Here is a 15,864-nt window from a genome sequence, read left to right on the forward strand (position 1 = left end):
CACACACACACTCTCTCTCTCTCTCACACACACACACACACACGTTTACTTCGCTATCTAAATGGGGACATTACATAGACTTCTATTATTTTAATGTCAGAAGAAATCAGAAATCAGAAGAGCTTTATTGTCAAGTATGTTTACACACTTGGAAGGAACTAGAGCTGACGACAGGAGCTTCCAGAGCAGAAGAAAGTACAGACCTACTGCAGACATACAACACAGAAGAGATGGAATATAGCCTAACACTAATATAAGAAAAACTGAACATTTTATAACTTAATATCATACAGGAGTAGAAATATAGAGAAGAAAACATATATAATTGTTCTTCTTGTTTTTGGGTTTTTTTTTTTACAGTCAGGACATTTTTCAAAACTCTTCACACAGTTCTAAACAAATTTCATCTTGGAACAGCAGTTCATTTCACATTCAAACTGCACTTAAACTAGCAAAACACTTCGTTAATGTCTCATGAACTCATTCTGCCGTAACACCAGCAAAGCTTTCACCAAACAAACACTCTGCCACTCAACACAACCTGAAGACACTAACCAGAGAGCATCGTGACAGCCAGCAGAGCGCACTTTGTGTTCCCATCAGCCCTTTCTCTGATCGCTCCATCACCTTCAGCTTGCTAGCTCATCCTGATGTATACCCTGCTCTCTGTGTTCTGTTGCTGGGTTCTTGTCTTCTGTTCTCTGCTTTTGTGGATTACACCACATTTGGCATGTTTTTCTGCTTTTGTCCCGATGTGAATTACTGTTTTTGGACTCTTTAATAAAAGCTGTAATGGGATCTTCTTGTTTGAGAGCATTTCGTGACAAGCATTATACATTGTTTGCTTTTGTACAATTTCTTTACAGAACGAGAATGACACGATTTATTGCTTGTAGTTCACTGCCGTATGTTACGTAGTTCATGTTTGCATTACAGTACAGAATCGTTCCTCTTTTGTATGGTAATGAAAGTGAAAAACTAACGCTTGTGTAGGTTTTCAACTATATTAAATTGCTTTGAATTAGTTTTTTGTTAGTTTTTTTTTTTTTCAGTAATTCAGAATAGTTCAATATGGTATTGCTGTAAAAATGCAGCAAATTATGCAGCTTATTCATTTTTGTGTTATGTTAGGTTTTGAACTTAGGCTTAACAGTTTTGTAAAGAGTGTAAACAGGTGCAAACCGGCTTGTAGGTGCATAGAGTTTTGCCGATGTTGTTGTCTGAGTGAGAAAATAATTTGTCATTTGAATGATGTAGTTACTGAATGCACTTTGTTCCAACAACGGTGTTTAGGGCCTCTCATCTACATGACCAGTTTACATTTAAAGCATTTACCTTATTCTTCATCTTCATCAATGAAGGAACGTGAATAGCTCTGAGTTTGATCTCTGTCTTCAGAGGGACACTTCTCATGCAAACCCAGATCACGCTGTCATCTAAACAATCACTGAAGGTATGTCTCTGAAATATACGTGTGCAGAGATTTTATATGTTTATCTATATTTCAATTCAGTATTCTTTAAACATGAAGTAATGATGTAGTTATTGTTAGAGCATAACTTACTTCAGTAACGGGACGTTAGCCTACAGCTCATCTGCAGGGTTTCAATACTACTTACACATACAATATACATATGAATTTATATATTTACAGTAACTTACAGTATATTCCAATGTGTGTGTTTACTGTATATTCAGTAGTTTGGTCTTTGAACTTTTCTCTTGTAGTGCTTTTCATCTGCTGTAAGATCTCTTTACAGTAGTGCAGATACAGTAACATTGTCTTACAGTGTATTGCTGAGTGTTACTGTATCTGTGTCGAATACTGTAACAGACACTGACTAGCAAAAGGATTCCTGTAACGTAATTTGTATTTTTTTTCTTTTGTTTGTTTTTCTCTCTCCTATGTATTCCCACACATGTTCTATGTTCTGTGTAGAATTATATTTCTGCAAAAAAAACAAAAACTAATCGAACGCTATACTCGGCGGGAACACCAGAGGGCGGGAACGCTTTTCCCGCCTGCTCGCGCTGCAGTTCGTGCGCGAGAGAAACCAACGGCTCACACGACGCCAGGAAACAATCCAGCAGCGCTTTGCACGACAACATAAAAAAGCAAAACAGGTAATAAACACCGTTAATCACATTCACAACACCGCGGGATGTCTCACGGTAAGAGCCGGCCTCGGGTGTTTGCGCGACAGCTGCGTTTCAGGCAAACATCTGCAGCGCTAGTTATCTGAGGTAACGTGCAGATGTTTAACTCTCTTAATGGTTGACCATTAAACGTGTTAGTTCTCGTGTAGGTTACAAGCAGGTGCTGTGCTTTATTAAAGGTAACGTTAGCGATATTCGGCTTCGTGTTTCAGACGCTTTTCACGACAAACGTTCAAATGAAACGAGCTGAGGGGAGAACTCCGCCAGACGGAGGAGCCGGTCTCTGAGTCACATTAATCGCGTTTATCGCATATAACCGAGCCGCGGCGTTAGCGTGTGTTGCCTTCATACGGCGCTGATTTGTTGTAAGAGTGCGTCTGGATGAGTGTTGCCAGTTTCACAACAAAACCCGCACAATTGCTACTCAAAAACTAGCCCAGTCGCGTTTTGAGGGGGTTCCCCGATAAAAATCGCGTCTTTGGGGAGGTTCCCGAAGTGAAACTCGCATTTTATGGGTTAAATACCACGTTATTGTGGTCGCTCAAAGTAGCACAAAACCGCGTGAAAACCGCGGACTTGGCAACACTGGTCTGGCAGCAGGTGGGGCTCAGGTGCTTTGTGGGAAACGTAACTGAAGAAGTGTAATCTGGTCCAGTGAGTTTGAAGCTTGCTTGCATGCTGTGTTTCATAAGGATGTCAGACTCTGAAGACTCGGATCTGGAGGAACGAGCAGACGTGGTGCGACACCGAACCAAGATCGTGAGTAGAATTGAGACGAATGCATCAGTCTGTGCTGAACACACCTGTGATTCACTGTTTCTCACTCAGATCTATCAGAGCCAGTTCCCGTACATTCACATGGAGCCGCCCGGTGAGTGCTTGCAGCTCTCTTTATCATCATTCGTGATCATCTCTGCAGGTGTTTCAGTGTTGCTGTGTGTTACAGACGTCATATACCAGCGCTGGACCAAGATAAAGCCCGAGGTGAAGAAGCACGTGGGTCATCTGATGCACGTGTCTGTGTTTTGGTGGCATATCCTCCTGAGACAGCAGGACAATCACCCCACCACCTTCTGGGCCGTGGAGATGGGCTTTCTGGACTCAAAGTGAGTCGCTCTCAGGAAAGCGTCACATCTGATGTGACAGTAGGCACGTTTCCATTACAGATTTGCGCAAAACTTTGGCGATATTTTCTGAATGTCGTTAAAAAAAATGACGGTGTTTCCATTAACTGATGTTATGTGGCTAAAACGTAACCTTTTGCCTCTCGCGGTAAGTCATGGCAATGGATTTTGGTGTGATTTTGGCTATATTTATTAAAAGGAGGCTTATGCGTGTATCTTTTAGTCATGTTGTAAGTCATGGCAATGGATTTTGGTGGGATTTTGGCTATATTTATTAAAAGGAGGCTTATGCGTGTATCTTTACAGAAGCAGCACAGAGAGCCGCTTCAGAAACGTGCGTGGCGCGGCTGGAATAAACCATGGACTGTATAAAAACATTAACACAAGCATTGAGTGGCCGTATCAGAGCCACACTGCACCGCAGACGTGTGCAGTGTAAACCGTCTAAGCATTAATAGCAGGGAAAGCCTCTAATACTGGAGCGCAGCCACTTATGAAGTGTTTCTTGGAGGTTATTGTACGTTGAAGAATGATCATATGACTTTTTTCATACGCCATGTGACCTGTAAATGCGAAAAAGCCGTTTCCATTGCAGTTTTGCAAATTATTCCTTTTTCGCATTGCCTGAAAAACCACCTCATGCGAGCGTAGAAACTGTTTTGCGATATAGCCGTTTTTGCGAAATTGATGCGATTCCATTAGGCGTATTTTCAATTCGCAATTTGAAGGGTAATGGAAACGCACCTACTGAGGATCTGAGAAGTTTCTTTACAGGCTCTGGCAAAAAGATGTGTATGTTTTACCAATCAAATTATAATTTTTTTTAAACTAGTCAACTTGGAAATAACACATGGTACAAGTAACATTTTCTTTATTAAGCATCTGCTTAAAGTTCTTTTCCAAGTGCAGCACACAAGGAAGGAGGCTTATGCGTGTATCTTTACAGAAGCAGCACAGAGAGCCGCTTCAGAAACGTGCGTGGCGCGGCTGGAATAAACCATGGACTGTATAAAAACATTAACACAAGCATTGAGTGGCCGTATCAGAGCCACACTGCACCGCAGACGTGTGCAGTGTAAACCGTCTAAGCATTAATAGCAGGGAAAGCCTCTAATACTGGAGCGCAGCCACTTATGAAGTGTTTCTTGGAGGTTATAGTACACTGAAGAATGATCATACGACTTTTTTCATACGCCATGTGACCTGTAAATGCGAAAAAGCCGTTTCCATTGCAGTTTTGCGAATTATTCCTTTTTCGCATTGCCTGAAAAACCACCTCATGCGAGCGTAGAAACTGTTTTGTGATATATGGCCGTTTTTGCGAAATTGATGCGATTCCATTAGGCGTATTTTCAATTCGCAATTTGAAGAGTAATGGAAACGCACCTACTGAGGATCTGAGAAGTTTCTTTACAGGCTCTGGCAAAAAGATGTGTATGTTTTACTAGTCAGCTTGGAAATGTAAATAACACATGGTACAAGTAACATTTTCTTTATTAAGCATCTGCTTAAAGTTCTTTTCCAAGTGCAGCACACAAGGAGTTCCACATGGATGTAAATGTAAAACACATGATTTGTGAAATATCTTTCATCAGAAAACATGCATGAAATATGAAGGCAAATGTTTTTCAATTGGTTTCTTAAACGTACTCGCCCATATGTTCAAAAATAGTAAAAAAGAGACATATTTAGCTAAAATGTAGACCTTGAGTTTTAGAGGTCTTCTCATAAAGTCAAGGTGACTGAAACTCTTCCGGACTGTCAGTATAACAGCAGAAATAGATGATTATTAACAGTCAGAGGCGGACAGTAGTGAAGTATTTTTACTCTGCTGTAAAAGTACTTTTCAGGTGTCTGTATGTTGTGTGTTTTGTGCTGGAGATGTTCAAAAAGTACCGACACATAAATCACTTCAAGTTTTATATTTAAAAATCCACAAACAACAAATAAAATGACTTTTTGTTTGCATAATCACTAAAACAATAACATTAGCAATGATGTTCGGATTCCTACTGAGGATCTGAGAAGTTTCTTTACAGGCTCTGGCAAAAAGATGTGTATGTTTTACCAATCAAATTATAATTTTTTTTAAACTAGTCAACTTGGAAATAACACATGGTACAAGTAACATTTTCTTTATTAAGCATCTGCTTAAAGTTCTTTTCCAAGTGCAGCACACAAGGAGTTCCACATGGATGTAAATGTAAAACACATGATTTGTGAAATATCTTTCATCAGAAAAGATGCATGAAATATGAAGGCAAATGTTTTTCAATTGGTTTCTTAAACGTACTCGCCCATATGTTCAAAAATAGTAAAAAAGAGACATATTTAGCTAAAATGTAGACCTTGAGTTTTAGAGGTCTTCTCATAAAGTCAAGGTGACTGAAACTCTTCCGGACTGTCAGTATAACAGCAGAAATAGATGATTATTAACAGTCAGAGGCGGACAGTAGTGAAGTATTTTTACTCTGCTGTAAAAGTACTTTTCAGGTGTCTGTATGTTGTGTGTTTTGTGCTGGAGATGTTCAAAAAGTACCGACACATAAATCACTTCAAGTTTTATATTTAAAAATCCACAAACAACAAATAAAATGACTTTTTGTTTGCATAATCACTAAAACAATAACATTAGCAATGATGTTCGGATTTTAAATGATAACCTGACTGACAACAGTTTAATAGCATGTTGAAATATCTCATGCAAATGTTCAAATAAAGCTTGGAAAAAGTTTCATAAAAAGGTAAACCTCACATTTCAGCCTTTAAATAAAGAAAAGGGTCAAGTCAAAATGATAATTGATTAATAGATGATTATATGTGATTTATCTGCTCCATAAATAATTCTAGATAACTTATCTGAATTGTTTAAATGTGTAGAATCCACATAAGCTTGTTTTTCATCAACCGGTCAAAATGTACAGCAGGGCACACAAATCCGGTCCGCTTTTGGCCAGACAGAAGCTGCACACAGGCTGAATGTGAATATAGGTCTCTGCTAATCCACTCGCTGACACTAGGTGGCGCTGATGGAAAACTTAATTTTCCTGTAACCTCCGTGGACAAAGCAGTATTGCGATTAAGAACACTTTCTTTAGGTATTACATAGAGCGAAGATGAAAACAAAACTCGAATCGAATCATTTCTGAAGACAGTCAGAACCTTCAGAGGTACATTCATATAATTAATTCATTCATATATTCATTTGTATGTCTTATTTGTATGTATCTCTTTTAAAACCTCCCAGTTTTCACTCAGAACGAAACTACTCTGCTGCTGTGCGCACGTGAGACTGTTACTTAAAACTGTGCTTTATGCTGGACAGTATTTATTTATCCGGAGTTGTCCAAATCGCGGTAATCTAATACGGTATTAATGATAATTAAAATATGAAATGGTAATACTAACCGTGGGGAATTTTATCACGATTTATCGTCAAACCGGTAATCGTTACATCCCTAGTCAGCATCATCAAATATTAGACGTACAGTAGTAGATCTGCACAGCTTTCTGCTTTTCCATTGTTTTTCTTTGTAAACTTGCACTTGATGGACATGTTTGACCATTGCGTTCGTGTCTTGCATCTTTTGCAAACACAGGGCTCAAATTTCAGAATTCTTCAGGCAGGCATTCTTCAGATTTTTGTTGTCCAAAATGAATTTAACTGGCCTGAATAAAAAAGATATTGGCTGAACTTAACTGTGGACAAATCGGCATGATTGAAGACAACTGTGATTGTGTTTTTCCTTCAAATAACAAATCGTGAGAGTAGATGCGTCATGCATCACAAAATTCATGGTTCGGATCATATTACAGAGTTTGAGTCACAGGTCAGATCAAGTTTTGTTTTTATTTAAAGAACTGTTCTTCGATACCACAGCAAAAACAAGTAGCATAACTAGTAAAGGCCAAACATTATCAAAGACAAGTGAACCTTCAGTAATAAAATATGAACAAATAAACAAATTGCATGCAAAGCTTAGGCAAATAAACTAGAACAAAGTTACAAATAACATGAGGTCTACAAATAACAGATCGATTCCTATTAGAGCAACTGTATTCAAGTGTTTCAGTCAAGAGTAGTGAGTGATTTGTCTCTGTGTTTTATTAACATTAAAGGAATAGTTCACCCAAAAATAAAACTTGTCATCTGTCTGTCAATTCTGCCATAATCTTTTATTTTGATACCATAATATACTCACTCAAAAGTAGTTTTAAACCTGAATGGGTTTCTTTCTTCTGCTGAACATAAATGCTATTTTGAAGAACGTGGAAAATAGTATTCCATAGTGGACCAGCAACTTTCTTCAAAATATCATCTGTTGTGTTCAGCACGACAAAGGAATTAATACAGGTTTGGGATAACATGTGAGTGAGTAAATAATGACATTTTTAGGGTGGGCTATCCCTTTAATGACAGTCGGCAGCATGTTTAGTACTGTCCCTTTAAGACCAGCACGCATCTAATATACAGACATGCATCCGTTTTTCTCTTTCATTTTAGACATAACCAATTGAGTCTGTATGTGAGCCTTGTGAGCTCTTTAGTGCGTGCTTCGGGTGTACATGCTCAGAAATAGCGCACGTCAGAACAGCACGTGAATGAAAACTTTAAAGCGCATGCAAGTAATGCAGCATCCCGTGAGGGTAACTCTATTGCTGAGTTAACATTAGATGTGAATGTGTTGTACAGTATATAGATACATTGATTCCAAAGCAGATCGTGGAGACATTTTTATCGACAAACCGCACACCCCTAATTCAAATTAATCAATAACCTCTAAAAAATCGCCCAGCCCTAATAATTGTTTTTCGTTGTCTGTGTTTCAGCGTGTCGAATGATTTGAGTCTGAAGAGGCTTGAGAAGATTGAGATTCTGGAAAGCAAGGGTGAGCTATCCCTTTAATGACAGTCGGCAGCATGTTTAGTACCGTCCCTTTAAGACCAGCACGGATCTAATATACAGATACGCATCCGTTTTTCTCTTTCATTTTAGACTTAACCAATTGAGTCTGTATGTGAGCCTTGTGAGCTCTTTAGTGCGTGCTTCGGGTGTACATGCTCAGAAATAGCGCACGTCAGAACAGCACGTGAATGAAAACTTTAAAGCGCATGCAAGTAATGCAGCATCCCGTGAGAGTAACTCTATTGCTGAGTTAACATTAGATGTGAATGTGTTGTACAGTATATAGATACATTGATTCCAAAGCAGATCGTGGAGACATTTTTATCGACAAACCGCACACCCCTAATTCAAATTAATCAATAACCTCTAAAAAATCGCCCAGCCCTAATAATTGTTTTTCGTTGTCTGTGTTTCAGCGTGTCGAATGATTTGAGTCTGAAGAGGCTTGAGAAGATTGAGATTCTGGAAAGCATTCTGGATGCCATGGAGAGAGGCGTACGTATCTGTCCTGATGAACGTTCACTGATCCTTCACCGCTTCTTCAGTGTCATGAAACCCCTCTGTTTCAGCGCTGGTCTTTCACACCTTAGATCTGAAGAAGACTCCAGAAATGGCCGTGTAAAACTGTGGAAAAGTGGGAGTGAAGAGGGGAGAAATCAACCAATAAAACACAGACCTACAACACGCTCATTATACAAACTAGGGATGGGAAGATTCCCCGATTTGCTCGGTGCATTAGTATAAAAAGTTAACGATGCGATGCATCGATTTCAAAATGGCGCTTTTCCACTGTGTGGTACGACTCGGCTCGGTATGGTTCAGTATGATACAGCACGGCTCAGTTCGGCACGGTTTGCGTTTCCACTGCAGTTTAGTATCGCTTTAGAGTGGGCGGGATTATTCACATGTCGTTATAGTTGCGCCGCCTCTACTGCTGCGACTCCTAAAAAACTTTTTCATTCCGCGTCGCCCCATCTAGCTCTCGCGGGATCCGCTCCTCTGCTATCAACGAGAGGAACGTCTGTTCTTCCGCAACAGGGGGAACAGCCACTTTTTGGTTGTTAAAAAAAGGTGCGCTCGTTCAAAACAGTTGCGTTCGATCCTTCGCTGGCTGTGCTGGTTTAAATCTAGCGGGTCTGTTTGTGTCTCATGTCGCAAGTTCAGTGACGCAGGTAGTGACGATTTTCTCCGGCCAATCCGTGATCAGCAGAGTTTACACGTCACGTTTTGGTAACGGTACGGTACACTTGGAACCCCAACCGAGGTGGTACTAAAAAAAGTACCAGGTACTGTACCCAGTGGAAAACCCCCAAAAAGTGAACCGTACCGAGCCGTACCATGCAGTGGAAAAGCACCAAAAGTGTGCATCGGCTACAAGTCGGCATTTGTATCGCGATGCATAGTTTCTAACATATTTGCATCGGTAAAAAACGATTTATTTTTCTATAATTACTAGTGGATGCGCTATACTTTTATTTAGAAAGTGACCAATAATCTGTGATCTATGTATTTGTTTGTCAAGCGCGTCCTCTCATCATCACCGCTGGTGCGTGAATATGACGAATCACAACACCACAGAGACCCGAGAAAAAACTGGGATTAAAGTCCAAAACCTGACTTGAAATAAAGTGGCTAAAGTGGTTCCATAAACGACAAATTAAGTTCACTAATTTGTGCACGCTTATTCTTAAGCAGCCCTTAATGTCGATCATGGATCAAATGGTTCATGTTCGGAGCATGAGAGAATATACTCACATAAACTTGAAACATGCTTGCTGTGGTCCAGATATGAACTATGATCCTCGCAGCGATTGTTGTTAAACCCATCGCGGCATTCAGCGCAGAAACCGCTCTCTCATGCACCGCTCTGTTGTCATATTAAATATTATTACGGTCATGTTTACAGAAACGAACTGATAGTGCTGTAATTCTCTGCTGTAAGACGACCTCATGCATAACACAGCGCGCTGATTGGATCGGAAGAATTCATTCTCATGAATAATACTGAGAAAAGCTGGGAAAACTGATGTAGACGTGTACTCTCCAGCCACAGCAGCCAATCTTCACTGCACATTCAGTTTTCGTGACGTTGGTTCAACTTCGCTTTTTGAACCGAAAGAACGAAATTGCTCAAAAAATAACCACTTTTACCTTTAATAATAGATGTAATGAGGGAAGTTGTTTTCACTGATGTGCAGCGTGTTCATATATGTGAGCCTGCAGCACAAAAGCAGTCATAAGCAGCACAGGTATATTTGAAGCAATAGCCAACAATACATTGTATGGGTCACAATTATACATTTCTCTTTTATGCCAAAAATCATTAGGATATTAAGTAAAGATCATGTTCCATGAAGATATTTTGTAAATTTCCTACCGTAAATATATCAAAACTTAATTTTTGATTAGTAATATGCATTGCTAAGAACTTCTTTTGGACAACTTTAAAGATGATTTTCTCAATATTTAGATTATTTTGCAGATTTTCAAATAGTTGTGTATCAGACAAATATTGTTCTATCCTAACAAACCATACATCAATGGAAAGATTATTTATTCAGATGATGTATACATCTCAATTTTGAAAAATTGACACTTAAGACTGGTTTTGTGGTCCAGGGTCACATATGTTAACGTCTCAAAAAATGTGTTTTAGGGTTTCATGACTCTTTCAGGTCTGATGTTGTGTCTTGTTTTGCTCAGCTGTCTCACTCGGACATGGAGACGAAAGCCCGAGCCGCGGTGTCCCTAAGCAGATTGTTTTCCATGGTACGTTGCTGCGCCGCTGCGGTAAGCTTGTTTTACTCGTGTTTGTGTGTTCTGATGTGCATCTGTCTGCAGGACGAGGATTGTTTGCCTCAAGCCATCGGCTGGCTGCGGCACTCTGGAGATCCTGACGTCGGTAAGAAGCTGATGGATCTCGGATCGGTGGAGATTCGCTATCGGACGCTCCGCTTCATCTTCATCGAGTGTGAGTTTCATTTCCAGTAGTAGAGATGTCAAACATGTTCAGGGCAGGGTTATTATAATAAATGAAAACCAAAACTGTCATAACATTTTGTTTTTGACATAAGATAAATGTTAACTGAAATAAATTATGAAAACAAAAAAATTGCATTTAGTTTATCTTGAAGTACTAAATTATAAATTATATATATTATAAATTTATATATAATATATATATATATATATATATATATATATATATATATATATATATACACAGTATACATAATAAAGCTATGCTAGCATCTCAGCAGTGGTTCAGTGCTGCCAGCATCTGTGAGCTTCATGCTGGATCCTGTTTGTGCTCATTAGCACTGACTAACGAACGTCTGGCCCCACAGATTCACGTTATCTTCAGGTGATTTCATGCAGTAAAAAGAAAGCCATCGAGGAGCTGAAATCAGAGCCGGACTCTTGGGCTTTATCGGTGAGAGTCTTTAAGATCAAATAACATGTTTGTGTACATATTTAACGCACCGCATTCATAGGATTAAAATCTGATTGCTGTGGGAGTTCTGCTCTATTAAGTGGATGTGGGACAGAAATAGGATACTGCCTTTCATTCCAGAAAAGCGAAGATATGAAAAACAAAGGAAATGAGCATTTTCAGAAGAAGAAATATGATCTGGCGTTGAAGTGGTACACCAAAGCCATTAAATACCAGTGAGTGACAGAAGAACCTCACTGCTTTAATTCCCAATCCACGTCAGTTTCCCAGGTTTTAATCGAATGTTCGTCTGTCTGTTCTGTTTTCAGCCCGAGCAACCACATCCTCTACGGGAACAGAGCGCTCTGCTACATTCGCGCGGAGAAATATCTGTGAGTTTAGAGCAAACCATACACGATGATCATGATTGACCAGCGATACTGATTGTGGGAACTGTTTTCAGGAAAGCACTTGGAGACGGAAAGAGAGCCGTTATATTACAGCCAGACTGGGCCAAGGTGAGTGCTGGTTCACTGAAAACACTGCCATTATCAATATTTGAGTGAATTCTCGTTTTGATGAACCGATAATGATCTATGATGTTTTCAGTTGATACAAGAACAAAACTCAATGAAACATTGTCGAGTCATGAGTCATGAATCATGTGATCGATCAGTCAGCATTCCAAGCACATGAGATCAGTTACGTCACATTTACCTCAGGAAAGGCATTCAGTGTCCATAAACTCGATAGTCTGCTAGAAAAATAACTATATGCACTGTATTACATGCTGTATTTTTACTTAACTCTTTCAGTATTTAATGTATGTTTGAATAAATCCATCATGAAAACAAGTTATGACATGCACGCTTTAAATGTTTATATTTCAACAAACAAACTAGTCGAAACTTAATTATATAATTTAAAATGACATTATAATAATTTAGTATATAATAAACGTTTATTATAAAAACTGCCTTGTGTGCAATTTAAATGTTTGTTTACAGGTCACTTTAATATTGTTCTGTACCAGCTGAATTCTTTTGCTAATAAACTAATAAATAACTAAACGAATGCTTTTTTGCATTCTGCGTTAGAGAGAGTCTGTGAAAGAGATGCTCAGTGTTCAGAGTCATTTGAATGGTTTTCTCAGTGAGTTGTGATGAAGCTGTGTCACCATCACATCCAGAGCTTTGTGTCACGTGTTCTCTGGGCATTCAGGGTCACTACCGCTTCTGTGATGCTCTGTTCTATCTGGGGGAGCATCAGAAAGCTCTGACGGCCAACCTCCTGGCTCAGGACGCCTGCGGCACAGACACCGAGGGACAGAAAGACCTGCTGCAGCAGCACGAGCGCTTCCAGACGGAGCTGCAGGAGAGCAGAGGTAACGTCTGATCCTTCAGCACGGCTTCAGTGCTGAGCCACCGCAGCAGAGCGCTTCATTTGTGTTGTGTTTCCAGCAGAGATGAAGACCAAGAAAACCGAAACGAAGAAAACTTCTAAAAGCAGGTTTGTGTTTGCTCTGTTGCTGCTCTGGATTCGCGTCGTGAGCGGATGATTACGGTTTGTTTTGTAATGCAGATCACACGCGGCTAGCGATTCTTCAGGTCATCATCAGAAATCCAGTCATCAGCCGGAAGCGGCGTCTCAGTCTTCAGTCCTGGAGAGTTCGGTGAGATGAAACGCTCAGCCATGGCCAAGCGCTTGCGCTATACTGTGAACAGTGTTATTGTAGATTTTTTTTTTTAATGAACTGTTATGGTTTACATAACGTTTTAGATTAGCTTTTATTTTTATATTTAAAACTAGTCTGTTTTTTGTTTGTGTCATTAGCTCTAAATGTTTTAATTTTTACTCTGGTTTGTTTACTGTTTAGGTTTCATTTAGTTTTAGTTCCTTCTGTGTACACGAGTGTCTTTTTTTAACCAATGTTTCAAACTGCAACAATGTGATTTTTATTTTATTTTTCTCTCACATGAATGTAAAGTCTTAATTGCTGTAATGTTCTTCTCTCAAACACCAGCAATCTGAAAACTGGAAACACCAGGATGACACTGCAGGTGAGGGACAAGATGCTTCAGAGTTTTTAAAGTGAAGTTGTTTTTGAATTTCTAACCTCATTGACTGCAGTGTTGGACATGCGTTGACCATCTAGCACTGAGAAGGATCAAAGGATTCTTCAGAGCAACCTGTGACTGTTGCAACCTGCTGCATTAGAAACACTCTCACATTAGCGTCAACTGTTTTTTGTAATTTGATGCAAAGGTGATATAATACAAAGAATAGTGTATTTACGATGCTGATGACTGTTAAACGCGTCATCACGGTCTTCGTTATCTCACGGTGAATGTTGTAAAGGGTTGAAGCATCTGTCTGTTCCCAGCTTTCCTCCTGCTCTTCAAGGCCACGGATCTCAGATGTGTCGGTGTTGTTAAAGCGTCAGTGATGGCTGGAGAGCTGGTGTTTGTAGAGTTAAGCTTGAATATCGTGCTGCTGGTATAATTGGAAGGATGTCAAACACAGGAGGTTTATTTCATGCGAGCGTGTTCTGGCGAGTCAAACTTTCCCTCCACAGGAAATGAGCTTCTCTGAGTGTCTCCTGTCGTGTGTGTGTGTGTGTATTTACTCCTCCTCCTTCTTGCCGCTGCGCTCGTTTCTAGAAGAGACGGGTGGTTGGTCTGGTCCTGCGGGTTCTTGATTGTCTTTACTCCGGAGATTTACTTCCTCACGCGACGCAATAATCCCATAATTCACATCTTTTCAGGGAATTCAGGAGCTCGAGTGTTCGCTGAAGGAAGAGCTGACATAAAGAGGTAATTAACCAGGTTATTAAGAAAATGACGGGGGAAAACAGATTTTTGTAAATGGTTTCTATTGTTTGAGATGTTAAACTGATATGATTTATGACGATTGCTTTGTTACATAACTTTAAAGTGAACCATGAACTATTACTGACCGTAAATAAGGTTAGATTCACTTTCATTTCACCGTCAAATTGAAGCTTTTTTAGATTTGGGTTTGTTTCAGACAGTAACAGGATGTTCATTTCTGCTGTTTCCTGCTGATCATCTCAACCAGAATTATTAACATCTTAACTAATAGTAGAACTTGAAAAAGTTTCAATACTTGAAATAAAATTGGTGACACTTTACAGATAAAATTCCTTTTGTAAACATTAGTTAAAGAAATACAGTTCTAAAGCATTGAGTAATCTTAGGTTGTTATTTGCAACATTTAATTATATATTCGTAGTTGTATTTGCTGTTGTTATTATTTAGTGGACCTGAGTTGACATGAACTGAACAGGTGTATTTTTATTAACTAACCTTAACAAAGGTTAACAAGTCTTTGCTTATGGTTTTATTATTATTATGACTGAATCGTGCATTATTATTATTGTTGACAACAATATACAAACTGGACTGTCTTTGTTCATTGTTAATGCATAAAGCATTAACTGAAATAAAATATAAAACTTACATGGTTTCAGTTAGCATGCAGTAAACAGTTTATTTTGGTTTTGTTGAAGTATTGAAATGTTAAACTAAAACAAGCTATCTAGACATTAAAAAAATGAAAGTTTAACTATGATGAAAATCTGAACAGGAAATCCAATTCCTAATATTAACACAAGGTATGATATTATATCAGTGATGGTAAACAGCACTGGTGTATGAATCTAGCTTTCGCTGATGTTTGTTTCCAGTCTTTCTGTGCACTCGTATCTGTGACCTTGAGCGGAAACAGTGGACTGATTTCATTGAGCCGCTTGTAATACTGTGTTTATTCCTGATGGCTGTTTCCTAGTGAAATGAGTCCACGAAAGACTAAGAAAGCCTCATCCGCTGTCCCAGAGAAGCCGGCGGTCCGGAGCAAACACCCCCCTGTCCCGGATGGACCGAGCCCTCCAGCGGTGAGTGTGTATGTGTGTGCATGCATGTATGTGTGTGTGTGTGTGTGTGTGTGTGTGTGTGTGTGTGTGTGTGTGTGCGCGCTCTGACGCTGCTGTGGTGTCTGCAGGAGGACGAGAGCGAGGCGGGGAGGAGGAACCGCTTCTGTGCCGCCGTTCAGGAGGCTCACGTGGCTCTGAGCGACCAGCGCTGCCGGAACGCACAGCAGTCCTTCTCTGTGGCGCTCAGGATCCTGGAGTCCAGCGGGACCTCGGTACTGTGTGTGTGTGTGTGTGTGTGTGTGTGTGTGTGTGTGTGTGTGTGGTTTAAGAGGACACAATTTTGTATAATAAT

The 15,864-nt window shown here is 39.6% G+C and overlaps 1 protein-coding gene across 1 annotated transcript in view; it reads left to right on the forward strand.

The window, feature by feature from the left end:
* Positions 1 to 2,017: 2,017 nt before the first annotated feature.
* The window catches only part of ttc3 (tetratricopeptide repeat domain 3), a 40,098-nt gene continuing 26,251 nt past the window's right edge, over positions 2,018 to 15,864 (forward strand). Inside the window, exons 1-18 of the mRNA XM_016250791.1 lie at positions 2,018 to 2,124; positions 2,850 to 2,916; positions 2,986 to 3,028; positions 3,104 to 3,263; positions 8,604 to 8,682; positions 10,891 to 10,956; positions 11,029 to 11,158; positions 11,535 to 11,620; positions 11,762 to 11,856; positions 11,950 to 12,012; positions 12,084 to 12,138; positions 12,842 to 13,004; positions 13,084 to 13,129; positions 13,202 to 13,292; positions 13,644 to 13,680; positions 14,214 to 14,433; positions 15,428 to 15,533; positions 15,641 to 15,784. Of these exons, the coding sequence (XP_016106277.1) occupies positions 2,851 to 2,916; positions 2,986 to 3,028; positions 3,104 to 3,263; positions 8,604 to 8,682; positions 10,891 to 10,956; positions 11,029 to 11,158; positions 11,535 to 11,620; positions 11,762 to 11,856; positions 11,950 to 12,012; positions 12,084 to 12,138; positions 12,842 to 13,004; positions 13,084 to 13,129; positions 13,202 to 13,292; positions 13,644 to 13,680; positions 14,214 to 14,433; positions 15,428 to 15,533; positions 15,641 to 15,784 (1,650 nt within the window). The 5' untranslated portion in view covers positions 2,018 to 2,124; position 2,850. The remainder of the gene's footprint in view (positions 2,125 to 2,849; positions 2,917 to 2,985; positions 3,029 to 3,103; positions 3,264 to 8,603; positions 8,683 to 10,890; positions 10,957 to 11,028; positions 11,159 to 11,534; positions 11,621 to 11,761; positions 11,857 to 11,949; positions 12,013 to 12,083; positions 12,139 to 12,841; positions 13,005 to 13,083; positions 13,130 to 13,201; positions 13,293 to 13,643; positions 13,681 to 14,213; positions 14,434 to 15,427; positions 15,534 to 15,640; positions 15,785 to 15,864) is intronic.

Source organism: Sinocyclocheilus grahami, unplaced genomic scaffold, assembly GCF_001515645.1.
Source record: "Sinocyclocheilus grahami isolate Dianchi unplaced genomic scaffold, SAMN03320097.WGS_v1.1 scaffold1007.1, whole genome shotgun sequence".
NCBI lineage: Eukaryota > Metazoa > Chordata > Actinopteri > Cypriniformes > Cyprinidae > Sinocyclocheilus > Sinocyclocheilus grahami.